Raw genomic sequence first — 22,848 nt, 5'->3', positions numbered from 1 at the left:
AAGAAGCATAAAATGGAATTACTCAACTAAAGTACAAGTACCCAAAATTGTACTTGAGTAAATATATTTTAAATCTAAATGTTTGTCTTTCCACTCAAACACACTTCTTTTTGCTTTGCAACAAAGTTCTCTGTCCCTCTCGGCTATTCTTATCTACATAGAAGTGATAAGTTGATTTCTGTTCCTTAATGCTGTCTATATTTATTCTGCCTTAGGGTGGCGCTACTGTTCTAGTTCTAGCTGTCAAGCCTGTCATCATACAGTCTTCATTGATTGACACAGAGCTATTTAAACTCTCATTTATAAAAAAAAACATGACTTGCATGATACTGGAATATGTTTTGTAAGATGCAGCATACAGTTTAGATACAGTCATTAGTAGGAGAACATGTATTTTACATATGAAAAGCGAGTAGAGTGTTATTTTGTCAGTAAAGCCCTGTGCTTTCATCTAGTAACCGCTCTCCTGGGCTCTCTCTAAGCTTCTGATCACTATCATAATTTCTTATGAAAGTTCAGCCTTTGATGTCGTCTGCAAAGTTGCCATCTTCTTTCCTGTATAAATGGAGATGAAAAAGGGTTTCTGTAGGGGCACACACTGGTCCATTGTTTTACTCCGGCAGCACATGGATTTAAATAAATAAATCCTGCATTGATGATCCAGATGTTCTGATTGTGGTTGCTGCTCTATCACTGGTTACGCTGGATTAATACAGTGACAAATAACAAACAACAATTGTTTGACTTCACAAAAGGCAGCCCTGATCAGTTTCAGGATTTCCTCTGGAACTGAAATGATCAAGTGATTATGCAGCTCTAGACAGGGGTGTTTCTTACAGGGGGCACTGGCCACCCTTGAAATCTGATTGGCCACTGCAGGCGCCATCTCATTATCCTCAAGAATGATTGGCTGTCTGTCCAGTGAGAGACGTGACCTTAGTCTTAAGCAACTGTGAAAGTATTTTAAATGTGCATTGTTTTCTTTTGTATGTAGCCTAATCATTTACAAGGTTAATTTTAGTTTATGGATCCTTTCACAGCACAGGGTTGTATGATGAGATGGTATTTGTAGTTCTATTTATGATACTCCAAAACAGAAACTATACACAACAAATACATTGTAAATAAATAATAAATCATAAAAATACAACAACTTCATGTTAGCATGCTAAAGAAAAATTAAATTAAAAATTGAAAACTCTGGAATTACCCCAGTCCAAAAAGTCTCTAACCTCCCCTCACCCTACAGGGTTAAAAAACAACCATTTTAGTAATGAGTTAATAGTTATTAATAAAGAAGAAAAAACTCTAGAGTCTAAAGACTCTCTGGTTCCAGCTTCTCCAGTGTCACTGTTTGCAGCTGCTCTTAATATTTTTGGGTTTGGGACAAAATTAAAAGCATGGGTCTGTGGATGGCAGTGTTGGTTTGACGTTCTGTTGATCCACTACTTTGGTCCCGACTGAAAGCAGCAACTATTGGATGGATTGGCATTGAAGTTTGAATAGACAGACATGTTCCCCAGAGAATAAATCCTAATATCTTTGTCGATCCTCTGATTTTTCAGCCAGCACCATCATCAGATCAAAATTTCTTTGTCCATTATTACTGGCTTATGACCAAACATCTGTAAAACTAATGACATTCCAACATCCTCAGCTGTACTTTGCGTTTAATGATAATTAGCAAATGTTAGCATGCTAGCAGGCTAAACTAAGATGGTGAACGTGGTCAACATTAAACATGTTAAACATCTGTTAGAGCTACAACTAACAATTATTTTCATTGTTGTCGTGTTGACGATTATTTTCTTGATTAATTGATTAGATGTTTGGTCCATAAAATGTTACAAAATGGTGAAAAATATTGATGTGAGATGAAATGTGATCAAAGTCCAAGGTGACATCCTTAAATGTCTTGTTGATAGTTTACTGTCAGAGAGGAGTAAAGAAACCAGAAAATATTCACCTTTGAGAAACTGAAATCAGAGAATTGGACTGTGTTTTTCCTTAAAATGCGTTTTTACTCAAAACAGTTAATCAATTAATTATTCCTGTCACAATCTTGTCAGTTGAAAAATAAGTCGAAACGGATGGACATGCATCATCTGTTTGGATCTATTTTTCAAGTCTTTTCTGTAAAATTTGTTTTATTGACTAATCTGTCTATCATTTTCTCCATTAATTTATTTGATTAATGCTTGGTTGCTCGTTCCAGAATGCCAGAAAATGTTGATCAGTGTGTCATAAAGTCCAAGGTGACGTCCTTAAATGTCTTCTTTTGTCCACAATTCAAAAATATTCAGTATACTGTCAGAGAGGAGTAAAGAAACCAGAAAATATTCAAGTCTCAACATAGCTGATGATTAATTTCAGACTTGATTATTGATTAATTGTTGCAGCTCTACTGTATATGGTAACTTTGTCTCTATGAGCATGATGTCATGCTTGTGTCAGGGTTTGTGCAAAGTCTTAAAACTTTGGAAAATACTACTGAAATGTTTATAATAATCTGTTGTTTCATCTTCACACTCATGAAAAGAAAAATCTTTTGGTATTTGAAGTGAAACAATACCATCGTCATTTGTTTGTTTCCTTGCGTCTCACAGCAGATGAGTCAGCTAGACTGACATAGGTGCCAAAATGAAATGAGTTCTTACTTTTTTTTTCCATTTGGCTTGGCGTCAGAATATAGATGTGATGATAAAGGCTCTAAGAGTCTACCGGTTTTTGGTTTAGGTATCTTGAAAATGCTTGAAAAGTGCTTGAATTTTAATCTTAAAAGGCTGTGTTTTTGCTTAAAACACCACAGTACCTCAGTCCAGCCTCACAGAGCTCCTAGCATGGCTGCAGACCCATACTTTTGTCCACTATGAGTAGATATGAGAAACATACACAACCTGGAAGTTTTCAATATAGAGAAATAACTGACAAATGAATCCTCATGAAAATAATTGTTAGTTTTTATTCGTATGTGGAATCTGAGTTTAATTGTGCACACAAGACTTTTTCACAATTTAAAAACAAAATGTGTCCATCCAGACATAAAAAACTCAACACCTGTTGTTGTTCACAAAGCTAAATTACCTCATGCAGTGATATAATCACATCAGCAGAACACAGTTTTATTTAGTAATGTGTATGTGAAAGTATTGTCTCATCCTTGTGGGTAGACAAACTAGACAAACTGTGACTCCACACTGACAGGGGAAAAACAACAGTTTTTTATGTTTGCATTTATGTGTGATTGAAAATGATCAGTAGACCCAATTAATTGTCAGAAATATACTGCACATAGTCAGTATCATAGCCACTAGTTTTCTGCTACCCTGTGCATATAGCTGCTAAATCATGAAGCCACAATAAAACTGTGTACAAGATGCAACCATCAAATGTGTCTGTCGGCTTCATCCAATCCTGTTACCACCTGTACCATACAGTACAGGCTGCTGTTATCCACCCACTCTAATCTCACCACATAGCTTAATAGACGGTTGTTGCTTCAAATGAAGGGAAATTGTTAGCAATATGACACAATTAACAAAGCAAATCTTAGCAAAACAATTCAATCAGTGTACAAGTTTAGCTTACTAATATTATAAGGATTATTTCTTTGCTCAGACAGGATAGTCTGTCTGTTGCGTTTGTTCACTACTGATGAAAAGATGTACAATTCAGCATACCCCTGTAAAAATGAGTTTCTGTTACCACTTCTCCACTTAAAAAGTTTTCCACCAGCCTGTTTCCACCAGTTCTGAGTGGAGCCATTGTAATTAATGATGCATCATCAACAGAGGGCGCTGCAAAACAATTTGTAGAATATGACAAAATCGATTTGGTGCACACTCACAGAAAGAAAAAAATGCTGTTTTTTGGGAGCCAAGTTTTTGGGTTCCAAGCCTATTTATTTTTGGTTAAAAAGCTCAGAATGGTTCAAAATTTGGTGCGTGAGCTGGAACAGTTCCATGTTGGTGGAAAAGGGGTATTTGTGGATTCTGTGTCAGTCGACCTCACTCTCTTTGGAGCTGCTACCACCCACTACCTCTGCAGTTGCTGTCATGTTTACATTGTAACAATGGAGGCTCAGTGTCTCTGAGTACCTCTACACCCCAGCTGGGGTGGATTCATTTGCTGTCTTCAGATTGGAGCATAGGATAACGTTCTCCTGTCCTCTGTCAGTCCTCCCATTCTTACCGTCCATCTCAGCAGTGGAGCTGCTCCCACTGACTGCAGCAACATCTCGCATGCAGAACATGTTGCTCACCAAGCGCAGCACCTCCTTCCTCACTGAAGAGGACAACAGGAAGTACATGACAGGATCTAGGCAGCTGTTGAGGGCAGAGAAGAGCAAAGCCACCTCATTGGCTTTGTCAGCCACACTCTGCCAGAAACATGGAGTCTCTGTGATCTGGGTTTTTATGTAGAACACCCTGACCATGTGATAGGGTACAAAACAGATGGTGAAGAGGAAGAGGATGAAGAAGGACTTCTTGGCGGTTCTAGCATAGTGTGGCGCATTGGGCAGACCTGGTTTCTCTTGTGATGTTCTTAGAAGCTTGAGAGCGATCTTTCCATATGACACCACAAGACAGATGAATACGAGCCAGAAGAGAACCAACACAGAGATGTTGATGTAGGCTTTCCACTGTGATTCTCGGAGCTGCTTGTAGTGGAAACACCTAGAGACGACAAACACATTGTGTTAGCTCAAACTGCTCACATCACACATGCTGAGATTTTTCACCAAAACAGAAAGAGTCTAGCCTGGTATCAGATCACTTAATTTTCTGGCATCTTCAGACTAATGCAATGACTAATGCTTAGTCTGAAATCTCTCAATTCATTTTTTGATTTCCAAGGAGCGTTATCAACCCATGCAGACCAAAATGTCTTTGGATGCAAGCATCAATCAGAGCAATGTAACGTTACCTACAACCAATCACAGCAGTGTATCATAGTAGTCCTTGGTCCATTTCCAAGCAGTGCCCAAAATGGCAGCTGCTTGGTTACAACATTTCTTATCTCACAGCTAAACAGCACACTAAAATATGTTTCTGAAAACAGTTTAGGTGAGAAACACCTAATGCAGTAATTTTGTCTTGATCCCTGTTTGATCGGCACTGCCTGGTTTGACAATTTGATCAAAGTTTCGTGATCTTGAGGCATTGTGCTGGACGGATCTGCTGACCGGATGCAATTGGACAGGCCTACAGCCAGTCAGAGCAGCGAAATGTGTGACATGTGACTTTTCAAATCTGTACCAGTGCTGCTCCTCCATCTTTCATCATATAGAACCTATGCCACACTGTATTAGATAAACGGTTGTGACTGGCCCGATCAGATCCAAGAGTGGTGGTATTTTGGCATATCTGCCAGAGCAAATGAAAACATGGGCTCTCACATCTGATTTCCAAGGTAAGCGCAGACTAAAATGCCCCTGGATGCACTTGGATAGAGCTACAAAGCTATGACAAAGTGCTGAGCAACATATGCAAGTTGGTGCGGTCCTTAATCTCTTTTCAATCAGGAAGTTTCTCAAATTCCAATTCCAAGTTAGACATTGATGTTTGGGAGGATTTTGGTATGCTCAAAGTGAGAATAATGTTGTCAGTGGCTTTGCTTCTTGTAAAAAGTTTAATTAGTTTTTGATAGCAGGCTTGGCTCAGTACAGGCGCTGTACCAGTTAAGAACACAAGCAAGTGACAAGTCAGTGGTGATGTTTGTGTGTTTAATCACAGGTGTGGGTCAGTTTGTGGGACCTGCGTTTGTGCGTGTGCTGATTTGACTTGAAATTAAAGGCGGGTGGTGGGTTAGTTCTGGTTCTCGAATTTGCATCTTTCTTCATTTTAGCTGGGGAATTAGGCAATGCAGTAACAGAATCTGGATTCATATTTTACCAGCACTGCTTAGTTTGACAGCCTTGAAACATGACTTTGATGCTCTTCTGTCAATCATCATTTAAAACCTGCCTCATATTAAATGAATGGTTGTGATTGGCCCAACAATATCCTGGTGGGGTGGAAATGTATCCGAACAGGAGGGTGGAGAGATGACGCAAGAGTAAATAAAACATGAGCTTGCAGATTCGTCTGGTTCCCAGGCTAGCAAGATAGATAAGAAAAGATAAGAAATAAATAGATAAGAAAGTTTGAAGGTGTTAACAACCTGTTTTCCTCTGAGTGATTCTTTGACATCAGAAGCACTGAAGTCAAGGCAAAAGCCACAATCCAGATGACTGCACAGAGGGCGGTGCTCCACCTTGTGGACCGCAGTCTGTGCCTCACCCCTGCGCCACGGTGGATCTTCAGGTAGCGATCCACGCTGATCAACCCCAGCAGCGTGACGCTAATATACATGTTCATGTAGAAGAGGTTGCCCACTACTTTACACAAGGTGGGGGCCAGGGTCCAGACATTACCTTGGCTGTGATAGAGGATCCTGAAGGGCAGACATACCACCAGCAGCAGGTCTGCAAAAGCTACGTTTATGAGGAACACCCGCACGGAGTTCTTCTTTGAGTGAACACAGAAGAAAACCCACAGAGCCACCAGGTTCCCAACAAGACCCAGGACAAAGATTATTGAATAGAGCACCGCCAACGGGCTTTGCAGGGCACTATGATCCACGCAAGGTGTAGTCATGTTCTCACTGGTCTTTATGTTCCTGAGAAAAAGGGAGCTGTTTGGAGTCAGGAAGGTGGTTGTGGAAGCCATGGTGGAGAGTTCTTGGTCGCGGTTTTTTTGAGCCTTCCCTGCAAATGGGAGGGAAATAAAAGTGAAATATTTAATATGGATTTTGGCTTCACGTGAGAAACTTTGTCTCAGTGTGGGTGTGTGTCCTTGCTGTTAATCTGTTCCTCAATGAGTGCCTAAGTCACACCCCTTCCAGTGGACCACCATGGGACTTAACTTAAGAAAAAATATGAATGGTTGTCAATGGCAAGACACAAAGTATTTTTTGATCCTGTTTGAATTGTACAACGAACCACACATGTGATGTTTGTCAATTTAAAACATAACTTTACAAGTCAAGAAAATTGGCGTTTGAAGTATCAGACTGTGAAAATGTGTAATTAGAAAGACTACACAAGTCATGTGAGTGACGTCAGGACTTTCTCCCTCCAAAAACTGTTAGTCGCTGAAGCTATGATGCCTGTGTGCTTTTGTACCGGAATGTAGTCAAACAACAGGAGGTCTTGCTCGTTTTTTCCCTTCACAGCTGATCAAAGCATCAGGAGACGCTGGATAAAACACTTCAGGTAAGATAATGTTACTAGTGGCAGAGAAATTGGCATTGATTATGTATACTGTGAAAGACAAGAGATGTGGTTCACTGAGCAGATTCACACAAGACTAAACTAAACTATGACAAACCTACCACCAATGGTAACTTCTTGTCTTTAAACTAATCTTTTAACTTTACAAATATCATATGTGTAAATTGTGGCACAGTTCAAACAGGATCAAAAAATAATTCGTTTCTTGCCATAGAATATGGTTCATATTTTTTCTGCAGATAGGTCCCATGGTGGTCCACCGGACTCAGACAGTCTGTTAGCAAATATAACACCAGCCGACTACTCTACCAACAAAAGTTGGACAACCACAGAAGAACAACATTGATAACTGCAAGTTAACAGATCTTAACTTTCTTTGTGATATGAATGATGTCAAAGTCTGCAGGCGCACAGAACTTGTAGTAAAGTTTTAGTGTTGAAACATACCCAACCAAGTAAGTAGCAAGTAGCTCTTATCAAAAAATAAGTAACTCAAAGTTAAAGAAGAGCATCCCTCGCTCACAGCATGCATCCCTTATCTTGCAGCCTACCAACAAACTAAAAGATGCTGCTGATATTTCAAAGTGAAAGTTGTCAAAGTACTCACCAAATCATTGAAGTGCACTAAAAATCATTTGCTCTTGCTTGTTCTTGCACACCCACTCTGTGCTGAAGAAATGTACTTGTTTTTGTGGTCCTGTTCTTTTTCTCAGAGTAACTCCGGTATATTCCCTCGAGTTTAAAATGTAGGGAAGACTATCCAAAATGTGCTTTTCTGGAAAGACGCATAAAATTCAAGATGATCTCCTTTCTGCTGTTGTGACCAAACATTCTGTGTTGAAATCAAAAACAGCACTGTGCAGATTCTGCTTCTGTCTTTTATTTCCTCTTGGTGAGAAGCGTGCCCTCCCCAGCTTTCCGTCGAAACTAGACAGGGAAATGCTGAAGTGCAGAACGTGGTGATGTTATTGAGGGAAGACTTCAAGCTTTGGTCAACCGCCTATTTCTTTGCAACCGCTACGCTGAAGTCAGGCCTGTGAGAGAGAGAGAGAGAGAGAGAGAGAGTGAGAGATAGAGAGAGAGAGAGAGAGAGAGAGAGAGAGAGGGGGCAGGGCTTAGTGCAGACATTCTGATTACACACATGAGGGCAAAGCCGTGGGATCACAGAGCATGCACCACTTGTATACACACAATATGCTTTCCACTTTGGGCTCTGATTATAATATGGAGGTATCTGCTGAGTGTAGCCAACTGTGAAAGAAAAACGCTCCCAAAATACCACTTTATGCCCTCACAGTAATTAAAGCAATGCCTTCAGAGTTAAGCAAGGCCATGGTTTAAACTGCCACCCAGGAGACATTAGCTGCTGTCAGTGTCTCCAGCTAAATTTGAATGCAAAGGGGTCGAGGGACTCATATCTGCTCTTGAATGTTAATCGTGCCATCACATTATGAAACAGTGGGTCAGAGCAGAGGCATTATTAACAGTCACTGTTGTGTTTGCCATATGCAAAATCACATTTACACATGAAGTTAATTAACCAGCCGGGAAACTAAAGCTTCTTTTTAGTGAAGGTTTCAAAATTGTATTTTAATTAAGGATGGGCATTTCAAGCCAAAGTGCTATTCAGTATTCACTTGGCACTATTGACAATTATTTGAAGATTGGAACCTCTGGGAATAGCCGTATTAGCAACATAGCAGCACCAAATACAACAAGGATAAGCTGCGGAGTAAATACTAAACTAAATACTCTTTACTTTATGGAACTTTATGGAAATTGAGATTGGCTAGCAGTTTTAGGCCAACATGGACAAGATGTCTTAAGAGAGATAGTTATGACTTTTTGACATGGGCTGCCTTTGTGAATAAGAATCTGTTCTGACCTGCCTGGTTAAATAAAGGTAAAATTCTTGTTAATTTTTAGGAAGTGTTTTTACCGACAGTAGATGGAATTTGACACGCCAACCGTTTAGAGAAGCAGTGGTAGTCGGCAGCAAAATGTATTTTAGCCACCTAGAACACTCAATATAAAATAAATAATTTCCACTCACAGAATATAGGAGTTGCAGAAAAAGTTTGGGGAAACACTGACTTAGTTGACCCCACAATAAACACTGATCCATCCTTCAGGAGTAATGTCACATTGAATATCTTCCCCCTTAACATGTCAAACAAAATTTAATTTTGTTTAAATTTTAAAATTTAATCATATTCTGTCATTTTACAATGTGGAAAAAATGATTCACAGATGAGTAAAATTTAGTTTTTAATGGTTAAATCACAACACAAATCTAACAGTAAAATGTGACTCGCTGTCTTGTTTTCAGGAGGTTTTGATAGTTTGGTTTGATAGATTGTTGATGTAAACGCTACTGGAAAATACTTACAGTGGTAATACACAGTGGTACAATGTTGCCTGAGGTTAACGTCCAGACAAACAAGCTCATAAAAATACTTAAATTTTAATCTTTTTCATTCTCAAATGGGATAAATTTTTAACTGGTGAGGCAATTAAATGTTTTCCATTACTGCTGAACAATAACTCCACCATTATGGTAGGTTGTTACTTTAAGGTAACACACGTAACACACAGAAAGCTTGTTTTACTAACTAACTAACCAACAATAGATGGTTAAAGGTACAGACGAATCCAGCGACCACTTTGTGTGTTCCACCATCTTGTGGTGTCGCGATTGCTGTGGTGGCACATCATGTCCGTCACTCTTGGTGTCTGCTGGTAGGGTCTAGAAGTTCTACTCTTGCAAGATTTTTCATGGTTTCAGTTAAAATGTTCACTCTTGCGAGATCTTGCATATCTGGGGTTCCCTTCTGGACACCATGTCTGCTTTTGCTTGCTAACAGTGACAGAGGGATAAATGGATTGGCTAAACAGCGGCCCTCAGTGACTGATGAAGATTCCTTTTAGGATGCTGATATTAATGTTCACATTTTACACAGTAGTTAGATGCTGGTTGTGACAACAGCTGGAGATAGATACAAACAAACAAACAAGTTCCTTCCTGTTAATGTTTTTCATCCACTATGACACATGGTGGTCCTCTTTGTTTAATCTCTGGTCTGAAGTAAAGGTTTCTGTACTTTGCATTCCATTTTTTTCCAAAGTTGAAGTGTGACAGAACTGTTGGAGCAGCTGAACCGCACAGGTTCTTCCAGACTTCCTAGACTTTGATATTAAAAGTAATGTTACATTAAAAAGTAAGTTTAAAGGTAGAAAATTGTAAACTTCTTATTCTGGTTATTCTCACATTCATTCATGCTCATACTATAGTGAGACACCACCGCAGCAATGTTATCTTCCAGTACTTCACTGGATTAGTCTTAGTAACAGTGTATAGACTCATATGACTTAACCCTTTCTATGGTCACTTATGACCTATTAGAAGTGTGTGTGTGTGTGTGTGTGTGTGTGTGTGTGTGTGTGTGTGTGTGTGTGTGTGTGTGTGTGTGTGTGTGTGTATCTACAGAGTCTCTCTGCATGTATTTCCTCATTTTTTCTCATTGTTTTGTTGGGCTCAGGATGTTTCATTATCCCAAAAAGTTGGTATTAAATGTCCTGATGCATTTAGGAACAGCTTGGACAAATCATACTGATTTAACCTTTTGAAGTAAAAATTCAACACCTACATTTTAAAGACGGTTGATTGAAGATTGTGTGATACAATCAAAATCCCCACAACAGCAACCTCACAGTACAACCAGAAAAGTCATGGTCGACTTACTTGATCCCACGATGTTCATCTCAGCCCTCACAAGCATGTCATACAATATTTAATTTGCAAGTTGATTAATTTTTCTTGGAGCAACTGTTGCCTTTTTATCCTAAGTGAAGTAGGAAACATCTTGGTTAAAAACAAAACCTAAGAAAAGTTAATGAAATTTGTTACTAAACCCAACAGACATTCTGCTGAAGACACTCAAGTGAACCCTAACATGTAGATCACTTATTTTCCTATGATCCACCTACAGTGTCGGTTATGTGTCTGTGGTCGTGGTGGGTGATGGTTTTGGGGGTTTGGGTGTGTCTTGCACATGTGATGTTGTTATTTATAGGAGGGTGTTGCTCTTTAATTAGCAAAATACGACCCGTAAAGTCATTAATCTTCTCTCCTTTTTCTCTCGTTCTCAGCCTCACTGTGTGCTGCTGGCGTCCAAAGAGAACTCTGCTCCAGTGAAGCTGGGGGGGTTTGGAGTGGCCATCCAGCTCGGAGAGTCGGGACTGGTGGCAGGAGGTACAGTAATCACAGCACACACAACATGACACAACACAACTAGGACATTATCAGTCATTACTTTTGATTTTACTTTTATTTTTGGGACATATTTGTGGAAAGTAGACTGTCAAAACCACATTCAGGTGAGATTAACATTAAAGAGACAGCTCATATAAAATCAAAAATACATATTTTTCCTCTGGCCTGCAGTGCTGTTTATACATCTAGATAGTTTTAGTGTGACTTGAAGAGTTTTGGAGATATCAGGCAGAGAGATGTCTGCCTTCTCTCCAGTATGATGGAACGAACTGCCACTCCGTTTGTGGCTCCCAAAGCACCAAAATACATTTGAAAAATTCAATACCAGCATCTCTTTCCAAAAATCATGACCCAGATACTCGAGATAATCTACAGACTTTGTTTTGAGCAGCTTCATGTAGGAACTACTTTCTTTCTGCCATAGAATCTGCAGGAACTACTTTTTTCCAACTAGAAAGAAAGTAGTTCTTACATGGAACTGCTCATAACAAGGTCTGTGGATTAACTTGAGTAAACAAATCAGAATCAAATCAGATTTTTGGAAAGAGACACTGGTTTTGAATTTTTCAGATTTATTGTTTTGGTGCTTTGAGCAGACATCTCTACAGCTGATATGTCCACCAAAAAATCTATCTCATTTTGGGGTGAACTGTCCCTTTCTTGTGGCCTAATAGGTAATTTGGCGTACTTGTAATAGTGACAATTTGACAAGGTGTTAAGGCAAGACACTCGAGGCAGAAACATTGTTTCATGCACTATTTAATTTTGAGATTTTGGTTCTTGCTTCATAAGAGGTCTCCTTTCAGATCAGTGGAAAGAAAACATCCAAAATACACATTTATGTATTTTTTTTTACTCCACTTTGTCGATTTGAATCTCTAGATTTCTCCTAAATTCACCAAAAGTTAGCATTAGATAATGTCTCATTTGTACAACTGAATTTAATTTTTCAGAAAACCTGTAAATCAAACAAAGAATAATTTTAATGTAAGTAATCAGTTGGATCAGCAACTGAGATGTTTTACCCTATTCACCTGTAGTGTCTTGCAAAATGAATGAATTTTACACAATAAATCTTTAAAGGCTGTTCTCTCAAAATGAGAAATGAGCCAGAACCCTCTGCTTCAGTAGCACTTGCATACAGGAAACTCTCCAGTTTCATTACTGCCTATATAAGGTTTTTACCAAGGGTGGCAGCAAAAGTACAATTCATTGCACTTTAAAATCCAGAAAAGGAAGATTTAGTTTTGAACCTGAAATTAAAAACCTGTCCAGTAGGAAACAAACCCTCTATTAAGTTTAGTTTCCTCTTTTGTTTAACCATCAATTCATGACAGGAGAGAAATAGCTCTCATAAAGTTCACTTTATTTGCAGGGGAACACTTGGAAAGCCACATAATTAGTACTAGAAAGACATCAGAGTGTTGTTACAGGTTTTAAAGTTGGAAGCCAAATTTGAGAACACTTCCGTTTTCTGCTTAAGATACTGTAAAATAGAAATAAGTAAGGAATGAAGAAGTCCAGTTGAGCATAATTGTGTTTGTGATTTCACTTCTTTATTTAACTGCCTGACTTAATGCACCCACACCTCTCTCTCTCTCTCTCTCTCTCTCTCTCTCTCTCTCTCTCTCTCTCTCTCTCTCGCTCTCTCTCTCTCTCTCTCTCTCTCTCTCTCTCTCTCTCTCTCTCACTCTCTCTCTCTCTCTCCCCCCCCTCTCTCTCTCTCTCTCCCTCTTCCACTCTCTCTCTCTATGACCACAGGTCGGGTAGGAACTCCACATTTCATGGCCCCAGAGGTGGTGAAGAGAGAGCCGTATGGTAAACCTGTGGACGTGTGGGGCTGCGGAGTCATCCTCTTCATCCTCCTCTCAGGGTGTCTGCCTTTCTACGGCACCAAGGAGCGCCTGTTTGAAGCCATCTGCAAGGGCAAATACAAGGTGAGGAGTCTGTTCAAAGAACCGCAACGGTTGCTGAGTGCAAAAGTGTCAAGTATGTGGTTTCATACACCCGTCAAGCACAAGATTCCCCACCTCAAAAGGGATAACCCACGCTTTCACTTTAATAAGTCTACCATTAAAGGCTAATGTCACCATGTTTTTGTGACTCAAACTAGGTTGCATCGACAAGGATTACATTTTAAACAGCGGGTACACATGGATGATTAGTGTTTGGTTCTTCCACTCACAGAAACTTGATGTATTCCTGAAAAGTCTGTGTATTTGTGTGTGTAGATGAACCCCCGCCAATGGGGCCACATCTCAGAGAGTGCTAAGGATCTGGTGAGGCGCATGCTGATGCTGGACCCAGCTGAGAGGATCACCGTCTACGAGGCTCTTAATCACCCCTGGCTGAAGGTAATGCAGGACATTCACAAGATCTTTTAAGCAGGGTTGGGAGGGTTACTTTAAAAATGTATTCTGATATAGTTACTAATTACCTGTTAAAAATGTAGTCAGTAACATAAAACAAGTATCACAATATTAATCTAATTTGATTATTTTCTGTTACTTTTACAAGTAACGAGTTGTTTGGTTCATAAAATGTCAGAAAATTGTGAAAAATGACTTCTTTTGTCCACAACTCAAAAAGAGGAGTAAAGAAACCAGAAAATATTCACATTTAAGAAGCTGGAATAGATGCAGATTAATTTAATAGTCAGTTATTAATAGAATAATCATAGCAGTGTTTTGTGTTGCTGTTCCTAATGAATCAGCAGCTGTGTGTACACTGTGCATGGTGGGATATCGTTTTTCATTCTAAACTTGCAATCTCACTAATAATGCTCATCTAATGTAATGAATGCAGTTACCTTTCTTTTCAGTGTACTGTGTTGAATCTGATCTGACAGGCAGATACAACAGTGTAGTATTTTGGGAAGTCTAGTGAGGATGTTTTCCAAGGAAAACTATCACTTATCACAAGAGCCTTAATGCACCGTCACCAAAGAAGTATATTTATCACGTACCGTCTCATGACTGCCAGCGACGTGGCATAAATCCACTCAAAAATCTGAAAATGGATTTCCTGCTTTTGAAAATGGTAAGTGTGGTTAGTTTAAAATGTGCATCCAAAGTTTTGACTGATGTGAAACTTTTCTCCTGTTTGTGAAACAGGAGCAGAATGGTAAAAGCATGTAGCCCAAAGCCATCACGTACTGATCAGTCACTTGGGTTCTTTAGTTCTTCACACAGGAAAACACAGACTATGAATGCAGAGACGGTGGTGTTACTGCTTGTCATGTGTTGTCAGCGGAAGCTTTTATTGTGTCTTCTTCTGTGGACAGTGATGGAGGGGTACTTAAAGATTCAACTCTTTAACAATTCAAGTGAGAGACTAGCAATTCATCTTGGAGCTGTCTGACACACCATTCAAATCATCACATTTTAAAGGATGTCACTGCTCACAGTGCTCCACTTTAGTCCATTCCTCCTGTTTCAGCTCCTGATTTGTCTTTGCTGTAATTGTAGAAAGAGGATGTTTAGATAATTAACTTCAATTTGTAACGTCCATTTGATGTAGCATAATTAGTCTTGACTTTTTGGCTGTTCCGTACTGATGCAGGGGGGGTCGACCCACAACCTGCAGACTGGGTGACTTACTATAACCCCATTTCCTAAAGTTTGGACATTGTGTTAAACAGAGAATGCAATGATTTTGATGTTCAATTGAATACAGTAAAAGACAACGGTATGTTTAAAAAAGTTGAGACAGAGGCAACAAAAGACTGACAGTTGTGGACAGCTCTAAAAACACCTGTTGGAAACATTCCAAAGGTAAACGGGGGGCACAAACTCTTTTGGTGTCTGGAAGGGGGAACCTGTGGATTAATTGGTAACAAGTGACAGTATCATGATTGGGTATTAAAGGGGTGTCCTCGAAAGGTTCAGTCATTCACAGGCATGGCTGCAGTGAGGTTCACCACTTTGAGATAAACTGTGTGGGCAAATACAGCCAACAGTTTAAGAACGTTTCTCAACACAAAACTGCAGGAATTTATAGATTTCACCATCTACAATCCATAATATTCTTAAAAGATTCAGAGAATCCAGAGAAACCTCTGCATGTTAGGAGCAAGGCTTAAAGTCAACAATAAATGTCTGTGACTTTTGAACCCTCATTAAAAACCTCATAAAGGATACTACATGGGCTCAGGAACACTTTGGAACACTTTGGAAAACTGTTGTCAGTAAAAACAATTTGTCGCTGCATCTACAAATGTAATTTAAGACTCTACCATGCAAAGAAAAAAACATATATCAACAACATCCAGAAACACTGCAGACTTCTTTGGGCCTGATCTCATCTGAGATGGACTGACGCAGTGGAAAAGTGTGCTGTGGTCTGATGAGTCCATATTTCAGATTGTTTTCATAAATCATGGACGCCGTGTCCTCCAGGCTAGAGAGGAAAAGGACCATCCACATCGTTACCAGCACTAACTTCAAAATACAGCAGCTGTGATGGTAGAAGGGTGTGTTAGTGCCCATGGCATCATGGGAAACTGTCACATCTGTGAAGGCCCCTTTAATGCTAAAAGGTACAAACAAGTTTTGAAGCAGCATATGCTGCCATCCAGACAACATCTTTTTCAGAGACGTCCCTGCTTATTTCGGCAAGACAGTGCCAAGATGTATTCTGCATATATACAAAAAACAATAAAGTTAATCAGCTTGAACGTTAGATATCTTCTTTGTACTGTATTTAATTGAGTATAGGTTGAAAAGTTCTTACAAATCATTGCGTTCTGTTTTTATTAATGTTTTACACAGCGTCCAAACTTTTTTGGAGTTGTAGAAAATACCTTGGCTTTGGCCACACAGGCTAACAGAAGTAGCCCAACTTCCTCCTCCTCGTCCCCCTCTCTGTCGTTTGCTGTCTCTCAAACACACACTCACACACACACGGGCTGCAACAAACACTTTAAATTCACTGTGAAGTTGTGAAGTGTACATCCTGTGTCCATGTGTGAGAGAGAAAAAAGTGAGGGACAGGGTTCATGTCTTTAATGAAGGGTTACACCGTTAGGAGCAATCAGTTGGTTTATTTAACAGTCTGTCTTCCTCCCACAGCATTGAGAAGATCTAAACAACAGCAGGATCAGCGCCTCAGAGAGGTCCACAGCACAATCCTCACAGTTGTGCAACTATAATACATAAAGTTGATGATGTGCGAGTCGGGTTGGGTTTGGATCATTAATTAACATATTTTTTTGCTGGTTGGTTGGTGCGGATCAGCTCTTGTAATGGGTGAGGTGGATGCAGGTCCTGAAAAGCCCTGACCCACACATCAGTACTGTTCAGTGTGCATGTCTGATCTGAATGTAGCACAACAGGACAAAGAGTATATACACATGCGCACATGACCAGTGTCTAAAATGAGCACCAGCCACTTGCCAAATGTGAATAAAATGAAGTTATCTTTGTACCCTGCACACACACTTCAACATAATACAAACCCACACACAGTTTATAAAAGCTAGTTCCTCTTTTGTTCTTCAACATGCTTCCTCAGCCTCACCATTTTGATCTGTTCACATAAAACACAGAGCTCTTGTGGCAGTGATAAATGCAACATCACTGTGTAAAACAGCAGCTCTCTGACACACTGCCAACAACACAGAAACAGTGTGATGAGACAAATTCTCAGGTTCTGTTGTGTTGATTTTAATTGTAATGGAGTCTGACGGTGTTACAGGTATGCAGGGCAATAGAAGAGGACAAAAGTTCACATCCACTACCTACACATTCTTTTTCATCAGTCATTAACAATGATGGGGAAGCAACTAATGAAAAAGGATCCAAGTCAGCACGATAGCATTTGCAGTTAGTTTATTTCCTCTACATAAATCAATTCAACTCTCTATATGTTTCTCCTGGTCATCAGCGCCCCACCTGCAGTGGCTCTAAGTACCACAGTTTAAGAACTCCTGTGGTAGACATTACCCAATCTCAGAACCCATCGGCTATTGTCTGGTGATGATTTAGCCTCTGGCGGCAGTGGCTGAGCCAGCAGATATCTGAGCCAGGGGGCATCCCTGTGGCTCATTTGGTAGACTGACAGCATGCGGCCCATGTGCTGAGGCTATCAGTCCTTTGCAGCGGCCACCGTTTGACTCCCACATGCAGCCCTCTCTCTCTTCCCCCTTTCCTGTCTACTCTTCAGCTCCATGTCAGAATAAGACAAGAACACCAAGTTTCTTTTGCAGTGGAATCACATACAACTAGTATGACCATGAGAACTGGCCCAGCTGGAGAGTTGTCTTGTCACCCTGTTAAGTTGGCAGAGATGCTCATCACAAATATCCTTTTTTTAAAATATCCTTCTAGTCCACTTTGCACCCCTTTGTTCTCTTTAGGTATAATCAGAAAATACTATAAATAAAAATTCAATTTCAACTTGTTGGTTAAAATTCAATCTAAAAAAAAAAGCTCAAAAAAAACCCTTAAAAAAGTATGTTGATAATTTTGGACAATAATAAAACTTTGCAAAGGTTATTCACATTTGAAATTTTTGCTAATCTGACTTTGGAATAATTGAAAACTGTATTAGAGCCAATTGTGCACATGAAGTGGTAGAGCTTACCCTGTCAATGCCCTCACACCACCAGTCATCTGAAAGCTTGACTTTCATTTCCTTCTCTCTTGCAGTTTTAGCCTTGGGGATGTGTTGATTGTTGACTGACATGAGATAAGTCGGAGATAAGTGATGAAAATGTTTCACTTCTCAAACTACAAGTGCACCAAGTTTCGTTCTTTTATGAAAAACTGAACATGTCACCTGGACTCTATCCCCTGACTACAGATTCTGCATTACATGCAGACATCCACTTAACCCACAGACAGACGCCTTTAAAATTAGCAAATCCATGGGATTTATTAACACAAAATACAAATAGATGCTAAATCAAGATTAAACAAATTTAAGACAAACAAACTCAAGACTAAAAAAAAGGCACATAGTCAGAACAGAAGTTTAACACAACAAAAACCCCATGCTGAGAAGCAAGACCACCATCAGTCCCTGTGGTACACCTCTGCTGCCTGCACAGATGCTTTTAAGCGGCTCAATCAGAACAGTTGCATCTCATGTGCAATGCAGGGTGGAGCTGGAGGGACAGAACGAAGGGTCACAGCGCAGGGAAAACACATACAGCTGGAAAAATGGAGAGGACACCTTTCCTGGCTGGTAAACAACCACGAAATCTGTAGTCTCCAAGCTCAAGCTTAAATGACTGGACAAGACTTGACAAAGATCTTTCCAGAGCCACAAAAATCTGTTATACCACTGTTTTCACAGGATGAGTAGTCCTCCTCATTACAAGTAAACTGGTCTTCATGTGTAAAATCAGCCCTTAAAGCCTTTGCTTTAATGATTGTCCTCTCTGTGTTGGATTTCTCAGGAGAGGGACCGGTATGCCTACAAAATCCACCTGCCAGAGACTGTGGAACAGCTGAGAAAGTTCAACTCCAGGAGGAAGCTCAAGGTCTGCACTTACACACTTACACACTGTCACACACGCATGCATTCTCATATTTTGCAACATTCAAGACTGGTTGTCATGACACCGTCACTGTGTGTCCGATGAGGAGATTAAACCGTTGCACGTCGGTCCTGCTCCTGCTGTGTTTCAGGGGGCTGTCCTGGCTGCAGTGTCCAGTCATAAGTTTAATTCCTTCTATGGAGACCCCCCTGAGGAGCTCCACGACTTCTCTGATGACCCCACCTCCTCAGGTACACACACAGACACATGTTACCCTTTCATCACCCACACACTTCCTCCCTCAAATTTCCTTCCTCCGGTTTGTTCTGTGGTTGTTCTGCTTTCAGTGTAAGACCCTGCGCAGGTCATGGTTACTGTTAGTACTTCTTGGATTTATTACACTCAGAAAGGCAGCACACAAACTATTCACACAGACCTGTTGATTGTTTAAGCACGTTTAACATGAAACATAGTTTTATAGCATGAAATAAGTAATTAAAACCAAACTGATCACAAAAATGAACACTTGAACAAATATTAGTGTAATAAAAAATACCTAAAATCACAGAAACAATCTTTTGGAGAAATTTATGTGATTTGCACTTTGATTTTTTTAGCTTGGCTCATGTCTCCTCTGCTGCTTTTTATTGCGTGAAGGTGCCTCCTTGTCATTCCCATCTGCAACAGAAAAAATGCCTAAAACGCTGTGTGAGGGGATGAACTACAAACAGAGTAAAGAGCCCAGAAGTACATTTTTAAAAACCGAACTGAAAAACTGAGCCGTGAACCTGAACAAAAAAACAATAAGACGTGAGGCATCAGCAGGAGGAATGGGACTGACTACCTGAGTGAGTGTTACAATTTATACTTTATCCAATTTAACTGTAGAGGTAAAAGCTAACTAAACTACGAAAGGCCTGGTTTTGATCTTAGGTTAAATCATGATCTTACCTGGTGATTGAATCAAACAGTTAGCCTCTGGTTGCATACCGGTGCCCTGATAGTAGTATTGACAGTTCAGCTGCGCTCTGTATTTCCCACTGTCAGCAATATTTGTATCAGTTTCATTGACTGTGGCAGTGTGTTTTTCTATGAGAAGGAAACCAAGTTTAGAATCACAGATCAATAGATCATGAAGAAATAAAGGAAGTCAATGGGCCTTATGTAAGAACCACTTGTACCAACAGATTTGTTCTTAAGTGTTGTGTACAAGTGATATAGGAGAACTTATCACATTCACCAATTTTCACGTATTTTCACAATCTACAAAGTCCAGACCTGTCATAGAGTCGGTTTGCTGTTATTTAGTTAGAAGAACAACACTTCATAATTATGTCTATTATCCTGTGTGATTTAAAATGCTAATATAATTGTAAATTTACTTATAAAGCCTATCATTATTAATTAAATGATGCATTATTACCTACTGTCAGGTGTATTGGCTGTATACCCTCACTTACGAGTTTATGAAGTTGCTAACTTGTCATTAACAGCTCTGGCTTTTCCTGTTTCTTGGCTGTAGCAGGTCTTTTGATTCCACTGCTGACACTGTTAAAATGACAGGAAATTTTCCTTTATGGATTTCTGAAAGCAGAACATCAATCTCCAAACCTGTAAAGTTCTTTTTGCTCTTTGATGCCATTTTCATAAACAAACATTTCCTGACACATGCAGCAGGAAGCGAAGTCTTATATGGTATTATTGGGGTGTTAATTAAGCTAATTTAATTTAAGTCTCATGCACGTGCACTTGGATACACACAGGCGGATCATTTACAGTTATATGAAGTTAAGAGTGTTCGCTTAATCTGATGTGACATGTTCATACAAAGAAAAGTAAGATACAAAAATGTTCTTACATTCCTGCCCATTGATTTAACTTTTTAGGTGTCATTTTGGACTCCGAGGTCAAATTTGACAAACATGTTAAATTACGAAAGACAGTAAAAACAAATATGAACTGTTTTCAATAAGACAACACATAGCCCTTAATGCAGCTCAACTGTGCATATAAGCCATATTTTCATATTTATCTTACTGTTTTGGGCTCTCAGTCATCTGTCAAACCTGTCAAATCATCATATAAACAAGCACTGAAAATAATGGACCAAAAACAAATGACATGGTGCCACTGTATCATTTTGAAAAAGTACAAGTTGCTCAGTTTTGACAGTTTTAACAAGCTCTCGTTAAAATTGATTTTTAAATGTGTGAACAATATTGCCCCAGCTGTGCTTTTTGTCCATTTCTCACAAAAACAGACTCCAATAAAATAACCACCAGAGGATCAACAAGTAGCTACTGCAGAGCAGCACAGTGAAAATAAACACTTTTTGGTCGGTCACCTTTTTCAGTAAAAGGTAGACATTTTTAAAATGCACCACCAACAGAAGTAAAAATCCAAACTAATCTGAAAACATTTAGTGAAAAGGTGAACCAGTGGCTGAAACAAAACCAAACCTGTGACCACTGAACATTGATTTCTGCCAGGGCATTTCTATTACCTCCGATGTGCTTTATTTTCCTAATACATTCTTGTCTTGTTATGTGGTGATTCTTTAAGTAGAAAAGCCTAACCAGGAACAGGGGTCGCAAATTAGCCTTGTCAAGAAAGCTAACACATCTGTAACTTGTTATTCTAACCTGCTGTAATGTTTCTTATGTTGTCCCTGATAAATAAACTGATCAATAAATAAAATGTGTTTTTTATACAACACAGGGTTGCACAGTGAAATGAAAGTTGAGGTCCTTCATGCCACACACACTTGGAACATATATGCAGATAATTACACTTCGACTAGAACAGGATGAAGTATAAAATCAGCTTCAGCTCACTCGTTATATTAAAAAAAAAGAGCCACCAAAGACTTTCAGTCATCTGTAAGCTTAAAGGACTATGGGTGCTTTTCTTTCAGTAAATTCCTCTCCTCGTCTCCTCCACTCGCTTCCCCTCCTTGCGCTTTAGTCTGCCCATCGAGGACATCAGAGAGAGATGCGCGGAAGAGACACGAGGACAGAGGAGATGAAGTTGTGAAATGAAAAATCCTCGGTTCTTTTTAGCGTCACTCTGAAACTAGGACAGTTACTGACGAAGAGCTGATAACAGCTGTATCAGCTGACAGACACACTGATATGAACGTCTACAGAAACACTTATTTAAGAACTATTTCAACACCAGACAGTGTTCATTTACATCTGTAAACTGTTTAATAACATGAGTAAGAATGCTACTAATAGTCAGCTATTTCAATCATTTCATATTCCTTTAAATCTTCAGATTTATTTAGGCTACAGATCAGTGTCATTTGTTTACTTAGGCTATTTATTTACTTGCATTATTTTTATCTGCACAATAATACACACACAGCTGTGTAAGAATGTGTGTTACTATAAAGTAAACACACCACCGCAGGTATTTTCCCTGATCAGTTCATTGAAAAGTGTGTGTGTCAGTGATGACAGTAATAATCTCTGATCTCTCATCACTATACCAGATGCCTTTTCGTCCCATCTCTACATGTTTGTATCATTACTCAGAACATGTAGTGATTTGCAGTCTAATAATAGATGCTTATAATCAGTCATTTCTTCATGAGCTCTTTGTGACACTGAAGGACATAATCAGAATCAGAATCATCAAAGTGCTACAGAAACTTCTGTCAGTCAGAATTTGATTTCCCTGTCTGGGTCCTGATGATGCAGGATGACAAACACCCAAACTGTCCAGTCATCATCACTCCTCTTGATAAAATAGTTCCTCGTAGGATACACCGATGTATCCTCACTCTGAGCTCCTCCAGAAGCCTCCTCTCTCCTCACTCCT

General features: G+C 39.5%; 2 protein-coding genes across 7 annotated transcripts in view; one reads left to right on the top strand and one right to left on the bottom strand.

The window, feature by feature from the left end:
- The window catches only part of caska (calcium/calmodulin-dependent serine protein kinase a), a 226,006-nt gene that overhangs the window by 138,687 nt on the left and 64,471 nt on the right, over positions 1–22,848 (top strand). For all 6 annotated transcript variants that reach the window (XM_084724344.1, XM_084724346.1, XM_084724343.1 and 3 more), the window contains exons 6-10: positions 11,423–11,525; positions 13,308–13,483; positions 13,778–13,900; positions 18,946–19,029; positions 19,178–19,277. In XM_084724344.1, the coding sequence (XP_084580470.1) occupies positions 11,423–11,525; positions 13,308–13,483; positions 13,778–13,900; positions 18,946–19,029; positions 19,178–19,277 (586 nt within the window). The remainder of the gene's footprint in view (positions 1–11,422; positions 11,526–13,307; positions 13,484–13,777; positions 13,901–18,945; positions 19,030–19,177; positions 19,278–22,848) is intronic.
- Positions 3,067–8,278, bottom strand: gpr34b (G protein-coupled receptor 34b). Its single transcript, XM_084724341.1, has 3 exons — positions 7,881–8,278; positions 6,163–6,748; positions 3,067–4,676 (listed from the first exon to the last, which is right to left on the bottom strand). The coding sequence occupies exons 2-3, from the start codon at positions 6,708–6,710 to the stop codon at positions 4,100–4,102; spliced, it is 1,125 nt and encodes a 374-aa protein (XP_084580467.1). The 5' UTR covers positions 6,711–6,748; positions 7,881–8,278; the 3' UTR covers positions 3,067–4,099.

This window comes from Lutjanus erythropterus, chromosome 8, assembly GCF_056507025.1.
Source record: "Lutjanus erythropterus isolate fLutEry1 chromosome 8, fLutEry1.hap2, whole genome shotgun sequence".
Lineage (NCBI taxonomy): Eukaryota > Metazoa > Chordata > Actinopteri > Lutjaniformes > Lutjanidae > Lutjanus > Lutjanus erythropterus.
The sequence above is the reverse complement of the archived record's forward strand: the minus strand, read 5'-3'. Positions and strand labels throughout refer to the sequence as shown.